An 8,965-nucleotide genomic window follows, 5' to 3' on the forward strand; every position below is an offset into this window, starting at 1 on the left:
TGAACACATTCTCTAATGGTTGCTTTTCAACCTTAAAAACTTAAAAATAAATTTTGGGAATTCACTGGACCACATAAGAACTTCCAAGGACCTTAAACAACCCCACAAGCGCACCCACGCACTGTACGCACCTCCACGCGCTTCCACAAGAAGCCACGAGTCTTCACTTGCCCACACGCGTTCTCACGCAGTGCATGTGCGCCTGATTTCTCCTCTGGATGATGTGGCGTCTTCTGGTTGGCTAGTTCCTCTTGTTCTGGTGAGTCACGTCTCACTGGATTAGTTCTTTATAATAGATTAAATCAATCCAATGGCCTAGATCAGCATGTGCACCTTCTACCCATGCACACGCCCACACTGGAATATCCAAATATCATCAGGACCATCCTAAGGTCCTGATTTGAGGCGCACCGAAGTGCTGCGCTCCGCGACTCACTGAATCACAGCCTCCTATTTGTTGAGCCGATATGTAACAATGGCATATATTTAATTTTAAAATTATAAAAATAATTCCAAATACATTCCAGAATATTCCTAAAAATACAAAACAAATTCTAAAAATAATTTGAAAAATCCATAAAATTCCAGAAAAATCCGAAAAGATTAATTTAGTATTATTTTTGGGCATAAATGAACATATATAATAATATAAAGAACTATTTAATGAAATCAATCATGCTACACAAGATTAAAGCAAATTATAAAAATTTCAGAAAATAAAGTTTAATTAACCTAACCTCACGTACAAGATTTCAAATTATCAGAACAATACATACATACATTCACATGTTTAAAACTATAAATTTGTAAAGAATAAACATACTCATATAATCCAATTAATAAATTAATTTAATCAAAAGTAAAATAAAAATATTGGTGCGACCGAGCGTGTGCACAAAATAATGCACACACATTAGGTTTAGAAATAATGTCAAGTGGGCACCATATTTTAAAATTTATAAAAATACTAAATACTTATACTATGGAGTATGAAGTGAGCAGGGATCGTCCCAAGAGATCTAAACAATTATAGGTTTTTCAAAATTGAATTCTACTTTAGTGCTTATGTGATTGCTAAAAAGGTTTGGTTTTGTGATTAAACTAATTTTAAGCTAAATGATTGCAATAAAATAATGAAATTTAAAAGATTAGAAAGAGACTTAGGGTATAGGATTCACCACTAAGCACATTCCCTAACTCACTAACTTTCAACTAATTGGGGAAATAAAATGTATAATCTAAATGTGGCTAACAATTTCAATGAAAAGTATGAAGCTTCAATTTAAAGCTTGAATCGTTTACCTAATGACAATTAACTAAGTGTAAATCAATTCATCAATTTAAAGCATGATCCATCAATTTAATTAGCAATTTCAACTCACATTAATCTAGAGGATAATGTAATTGTGGCAAAAAGTATAGAATTCAAACATAAGTATGGATGGTCTACTTACCTAATAATTAAATTGCAATTAAATTAATTAAAATTAAATTAAACTAATTAAACATGAATTTAAAACTAATTAGACAATAAATTAACCTAAACATATAGTACTATCCATCAAATAGAAGTAATTTTTTATCAATTTAAACACGATTACAACTAATTAATGCCATACATAGCCATCACAAGAATCAATTAACAAAAAATCCAAGTGTAGAACTTGATTAACAATCAAACATACACAAGACAACATGATATTGACATAAATAATCAAATAGAAGAATTTATTTATAAATATTCAAGGCTATATACTAATTACACAAATTCATCCCCAAAAAGTGAAAAGAGAGAGATTAGGTTACATGCTTAGGGTTTATCCAACCCTAAGTAAAAATATCAGCCACTCATGATTGACAGATTCGAATATGGAACAATCTCTATCCTTGGATTTATTATCTCTGAGCTTTTCTTCCAAGCCCTAGCCTGTTCTTCGTTTCTCCTCTTTCGTGTTTTTCAGAGAGAATATAATAACACGATACAGATAATAAAAAACTTAATAAATCCAAATAATAATATTCACCTCATTAAAATAATGAAAAACTAACCCTAAAAAGAATGGGCTTATTTTTCCTTAAGTAACAAGCTCTATTAAAGCCCATGAGTTATAAAAATAAGCCCAAAAGACAAAATCCCATAGCCATCAAAACATAAATCCCGTAATGCTGCTAGGTGCTGGGGGATCGATCCCCCAGCCTTGGGGATCGATCCCTAAAGGACATTTTTAGTTCTGTGAATAGTGGGGGATCGATCCTCCAAAGTTGGAATTTCCTTTTACACCTTATTTAACTCCATTTTGGCCCCGGGTTAATTAGTTTGCTTCTTGATCATTGGGAACATCTTCAAAGGCCCAGAAAAGGTAGAATTGACCACTTTTGAAGGATTAACATACTGTACGAACAATGGGCTTGCGATCTCTTTTTGCCATTTTCTAAACTTTTCCTGAATGTCCTTACTTGTCTCCAAAAATGCTTTAATGAACCGAAATTAGTCCGTTTGAACCTTATTGACTTGAAATTGACAAAAACATAAATTAGAACTAAAATATGAAAATAAAATAGATGCAAGGACTAAAATACCCTAATTTAGGTGCTGAAATGTGCAACATTTAAGCACTTATCACGCCCCTAAACTTAGATATTGCTAGTCCCTAGTAATGAACTACAGTATGAAAATAAAACAAATATATATAAAACTATCAACTAATAAAGCAAATAAAAATAACACCACTTTCGTAGGGATCACGGTTGCATTTAGCATATACAACAAACCTTTCAAAACCCTAGGTTACCCTTAGTGGACGAGTGAAGTCTCGTGAGGGTTTCCAGAAATGGTACCCACAAACATCAATAGCTCTTTCTTACTTGAGGAGCAACGATACATATTAAACAAGTGTTGAAAGTAGGCTACTTCAAGCATGCAAACTTTTGCCATTTCTAAGCTATTATCAACATTTCAACATCTTATAAGTAAGAATAGTCCTCCACACATCAAGCAATTAATCATGCAAATTGAATCAATTCTATCATTCTTTTTTAGTGAACCGGCATCAAAATGTGTTGCTATCCTAGCAAATCAAAGTAATGGCATAGTCTTACCCTCAAACTAGTATACGGATATAGTACCAGACATCAAGACATTGAATGAATCTTGTTATTTAATCAAACATTTTTTTTAAAAAAATTGATTTCATTTTTTTTTTCTTTTTTATTTATTTATATATGACCATGTGCAATGTCTAAGTTTCTTAAACTCTCTAATCACCCCATGTAATAAGCGTTGAGCCAACGACTCCTAAACCAGATGGTCTTAGGGCGTTAAGTGTAAAGACACTCCTAAGGGCGTAATGACTCGGAATGGCTAGGCTACGAATTCAAACTAATCATACATCTTACATTCTTTCATTGTCTTCCTTTTTAATCAGTTGACATGTTGAAAGAATGCAGTTTGTTTATTTGTTTTTTTTTTTTTTTTTTTTGGTGAGTGCTTTTATTTCGTTTCTTTGCAAGGTCATTTTATCAAGAATGAGAACTTTCAAAACATACTAGCTCAATTGGGATAAACCAAGACAATAATCAACTAAGCATGTACCCCACAAATTGAATGCTAGTGTGCACAAGTGCAAGTGTAGAATTCTAGAATCAACTCTCAAAACATTTTCAACCAACCGGATGATGTGTTCAACAAAAGCAAACATGATGTCAAAATTTGAAATTTACCCTTAAATGGCATCCTTTAGCATACAGGAAATATTAGACTCTAACAACTTGCTTTTCAAAGGTACTATGATTCAAAAGTTTAAAATCATTACCAAATACATCTCAAATCTCATCATGCATTTAAAACTTAACTTAAAATAGAATAAATCATGATGACCTTACCCCCAAACTTAAACTGTACATTGTTCTCAATGTGCAATGAAAATAATAAAAAATGATAGAAAGAGTATACCGTGATGCAAAGATTATGAAGTCCGGCAATGATCCAGTAGGAAAAATGTCTCCCCCAAACTTGGATGCAAAAAAGTAGCTGTATAATCATACTAGCAAACTCACATTAAATAGCATATGTGATAAGTAATGCAAACAATTCAAAACAATATATAATAAGAGGCAAAGAAATATGAGATGAATGCCCTTGATAAAAAATAAAAATAGTCATAACCAAGCATAAGGGCATACTGGTAACACACATTTTTTTTTTTTTTTTTTAAAAGAAACAACGAAAAAGAACATGTATTTACAACCAATAAAATAAAATAAATAACTAAAAATAAGAAAAATGGGCTAAGTTTAACGTCTCTAGCAAGACGGAATGATACTTTGCAATTTTTTTTTTTTTTTCAAATGAATATGAGCAACAAAAGCCAAAAACAATCATCCATGTATATATCTATAGCAAAAACATCAATACAAAACATATATGGATGCATTAAACCAAAATATATCATCACAACCCAAAATTACAGGTTCCCAAAATAACCAGCTCTAAATCACAAAAATCTGGCTATAGCCACATAAAATCCCATCCACCTAAAATAGAAAAATCTGAACAGCATAAAATAGACAAAAGAAATCATGCATCAGGTGGTAATGTGGAAGTGCGTGGGAGACTCGATGAAACAATCTCATATAGATCTCGTAGCATGCGCTGGGTAGTGGTGTGCTGCTGTATAAGCTCAGCATGCTCAACTCGACGCTGCTCCTGAGATTTAGCCAACTCGATCCTCAACTGCCCCACAATGGCATTGAACTCTGTCCTAGTCACCCTGCAGACTCTTCTGCATGTGGTGACACAGCCTGTGCTATCTCATAACTAGCACCATCAACAATCTGCTCCTCAGACCTCCCAACAATATCCTCAACCAGGGCATTCACATCTTCTCTATCACCTGCTGCCATGCCATCACCTTCCTTCTTGGCATTAGGCATATGAGAAAGGCTTAAGTTCCACTGTGCTAGCCCAAAAGTCACCCGTTGAGCCTCAGAGATCTCATCATTATCAACCACGAAGCGCCGAAGGACAAGGAGCTGGGTAATAAGATACGGAAACGGGAGTTTCCATTTTTTCGCATTCGGATCCCCACTCGCCACTAAATGCTGCCGATATTTATGCATTTGGTTAAAGATGAGAGCTGGAACAGAAAACCATACTCCAGTGTGGGTAGCATACAACGCTAGTAAGAACTCTTGCCCCCGCTGTACCTTATGACCTATTGGATGAACATTTCGTTTCAGAACCTGATCGAAAAACCACATAGCCTTAGGTAGTGAGGACTTGCTTGCACAATTCTTCTTCTTCTTGTCACCATACTTCCCGGCACACATATCCTTAACAATAGAATGCACGGTAGGTTTTTCTGGGAATTTACCAAAACGTAACTCCCCATTCTCTGCTAGCAAGTCAGTGGGGCACAAATGTGAACACCCCAATGCCTGGGCTATGTCCAAGACACCAAAGTGAATTCGGACACCATCAATGGTTGTAGCTAATATTTTCGGCGCATCACTAAACCATTCCATATTCTGATAAAACAAGCGCACAATACGAGGATATGCAACCTCTGCAGCTGGTCTAAAAAGGCAGGACAAACGCCTCCTATCAAATTCTAACACTGCCCATTCAGTCGTGTTATTATGGCGAAACGTACCTTCAATGTCGAAGGTAGTCTCAAAATCCAGACGTTTGGTACGCCACGTAGCTTTGGGAGTCTCTTTGGAGGGTTTGAAACGTTTGGAAGAAGAAACACGAGTCATTTCTTAAAGACTGAATGATATGGGAATAGTCCAAATTCAACAACCAATCTGCAATGACAAACCAAATTCGGCAACTCAACCAACAAAATTCAATACCCAAACTTTCCCAATCAACAATTCAAACTCTAATTAGTTAACTAAATGAAGCACCCATGCACAATCCAAGTTCAACAATGACCACAACCCAACACCCAATTCGGTCACTGTTAACTTTTTTTTAAATCATCAATTCAATTTTTTTTTTTTTTTTTTAAATTACCAATGCAATTTTTTTTTGGTAACAACAATTCAACTGCTTTTTTTTTTAAATCATCAATGCAACTTTTTTGTAATATTAACAATTCAACTGTTTTGTTTTTTAAATCATCAATACAATTTTTTTTTTCATCAAAAATTCAACTTTTTTTTGTTTTTTTAATTTATTTTTAAATCATCAATGCAATTTTTTTTTTTTTTTAAATCATCAATGCAATTTTACAAAGGGAATCCAATGAGGACCCAATCAACACTCAATCTACAATGCAGACTACTTCCAACAACCACCATACACTCAGCACTTACCCAAAATTTTTTTAATTGCTTCAAATAAATTTTTATTTGCTTCAAAATCAGTACTTACCCACAAACTCGCCGGAGAAGAATCCAGTCAAACGCGCCGGAGAAAGGCGAATCACGAAGTGCGACAGAGAAGAACCCAGCCGGAATTGCCGGCGAAGAACAGCGAAATCGCTGGAGAGAACCAGCCTCGATATCGCCGGAAAGACCCGAGCCGTCGCTGGAGAGAACCAACCTCGATATCGCCGGAAAGAACAGCGAACAGCCAAAAAAAAACGACGCCGGAAAGTCAAACAGCCGCGATCCGGGAAGCTCGCCGGAAGAACCCAGCTGCGACCGCTGGAGAGAACCGAGATGCGACGCCGGAAAGACGACCCAGATGCGACGCCGTTGAATGACGAACAGCCGCGACGCCGGAAGATGAACAGCGGGAGATTTTGGTTGTGTTCCACCTCGAACGCCAGGAAGAAAATTGGAAGTGGAATTTCTATGAAGAGATTTGAGGCAGAGATAGATTTTGGTTCGTGATAAGTGAACAGAGAGAAGAGGAAGGTATTTGGGGATTGATCCTATGGTTGGGGGATTGATCCACATTGACCTTTTTTTGTTAGTCTCTGCCGAAGCATGGGATTGATCTCCCATTGTGTCCCATAGATTGTTTTGTTTTTTTATTTTATTTTATTTTTTTTAAAACAAAACTAAAAAGAATATATACACTAAAATAAAATAAAATAATAATAATAAAAAAATAAATAAATAAATAAATAAAATTAAAATAAAATCACAAAGCAACCTATACGAATTAGTACTATTTTTTTTCATTTTTTTTAAATTATTATTATTAATTTTTTTTTTTGAATAAAGTAAAACTAAAATGAAACATACATAATAATAATAATAATAATAATAATAATAATAAAATGGAAATAAAATCAAACATCAACCAACGTTACCCATTTACAATTTTTAAAATTTTTTTTTTTTATCTATTTTTTTTTTCTTTTTGAATTTAAAAGTGCATAAATGTACAAAAAGAAAAAGGAAAAAGGAAAAAATAAAATAACATAATAATAAAATGTAAATTAACATGCAACGAAGGAAAAACTCGATATAACTAGTATTTAACGTCGTTAGAAAGACGTAAAATGCTCTCAATCTTCAAAGTAAATGGGATCTACCAAGAGGGCAGATTTCACATTTCTTTGAAAAGCTTGTCCATCAATGTATGGTTTAAGCATTTGACCATTAACTTAGAAGGTCCCTTCATCTTTTAGATTTTTAAGTTTAACCGCCCCATGTGGTGAAACGGAGATGATTTGATAAGGGCCTTCCCATTTGGTTCAAAGCTTTCCAGGGAAGAATTTGAGCCTAGAGTTGAATAACCAAGCCTTTTGACCAGCCTCAAAGGACTTTTTCACAATATATTTATCATGAAATGCTTTTGTCCTTTCCTTGTAGATTTTTGAACTGTCATAGGCATTATTTCGCAATTCCTCTAGCTCATTGATTTGGAGTAAACGGTCTTTTCCGGCCTAATCAAGATCAAAGTTGTGCCTTTTTATTGCCCAAAGTGCTTTGTGTTTTAACTCAACCGGAAGATGACAAGGTTTCCCATAAACAAGTCTATATGGAGACATGCCTATTGGAGTCTTGTAAGCTGTCTGGTAAGCCCACAAAGTATCATTCAATTTCCTTGACCAATTTTTTCGGGTCGGATTGACAGTTTTCTCAAGAATATGCTTGATTTCCCTATTTGACACCTCGACTTGCCCACTTGTTTGGGGATAATAGGGAGTGGCTACTTTATGTGTGACAGAGTATTTCAAAAAGAGTTTATTTAAGAATTGATTGCAAAAATGTATTCCTCCATCACTTATCATAGCCCTTGGCATACCAAAACGAGTAAAAATATTTGATTTGACGAATGCAATTACCACGGTGTGGTCATTTGTTTTGATAGCACAAGCCTCAACCCACTTTGACACATAATCAGTGGCAACGAGAATGTATTGAAAGCCATAAGACATTGGGAATGGTCCCATAAAATCTATGCCCCATACATCGAAGATTTTAACTACGAAGACTAAAGTTAAAGGCATCATGTCTCTCCTTAATATTGATCCTAACTTTTGGCATCGAACACACACCTTGCAAAAGTTATAGGCATCTCGGTGGATAATGGGCCAGAAGAGCCCACTTTGAAGAACCTTCAAAGCTGTCTTTTTTTCACTGAAATGCTCACCACAAGCAAGTGTGTGACAAAACACAAGGACGCTCGAAACTTCACTTTCTGGCACACATCTCCTTATGATTTGATCCGGGCAATAACGAAATAAAATGGGATCTTCCCAATAGTATTTCTGGATGTTAGCAAAGAATCGGTCCTTTTCTTGTTTTAACCAAGTAATGGGAAGTTTGTCGGTAACAAGATAATTAACAATGTCGGCAAACCAAGGCAACGTCCCATTTGAGATTTGAAAGAGTTGTTCATCCGGAAATGATTCATGAATTTCAAGATTTAGAGAAGATTCAACCATTAATCTAGACAGATGATTGGCAACGACATTGTCAGAGCCCTTTTTGTCCTTGATTTCAAAGTCAAATTCTTAAAGAAGTAAGATCCATCTTATCAAGCGAAGTTTGGTTTCCTTTT

At 34.9% G+C, this 8,965-nt stretch overlaps 1 protein-coding gene across 2 annotated transcripts; it reads right to left on the reverse strand.

Annotated features, from left to right (window-relative positions):
- Window positions 1-1,701: 1,701 nt before the first annotated feature.
- Window positions 1,702-6,973, reverse strand: LOC132282705 (uncharacterized). Of its 2 annotated transcripts, XM_059784458.1 has the most exons (3): window positions 6,377-6,973; window positions 3,953-4,030; window positions 1,702-2,511 (listed from the first exon to the last, which is right to left on the reverse strand). In XM_059784458.1, exons 1-3 carry the CDS (start codon window positions 6,952-6,954, stop codon window positions 2,505-2,507), a joined length of 663 nt encoding a protein of 220 aa, XP_059640441.1. In that variant the 5' UTR covers window positions 6,955-6,973; the 3' UTR covers window positions 1,702-2,504. The 2 variants fall into 2 exon arrangements, with proteins under 2 accessions (XP_059640441.1, XP_059640440.1); XM_059784457.1 differs by lacking the exon at window positions 1,702-2,511 and having other exon boundaries at window positions 3,183-5,805; window positions 6,377-6,955.
- Window positions 6,974-8,965: the final 1,992 nt, after the last annotated feature.

This window comes from Cornus florida, unplaced genomic scaffold (assembly GCF_030987335.1).
Source record: "Cornus florida cultivar Cherokee Brave unplaced genomic scaffold, ASM3098733v1 CherokeeBrave_3.0.0_Hap2_Chr11, whole genome shotgun sequence".
NCBI classification, from domain to species: Eukaryota; Viridiplantae; Streptophyta; class Magnoliopsida; order Cornales; family Cornaceae; genus Cornus; species Cornus florida.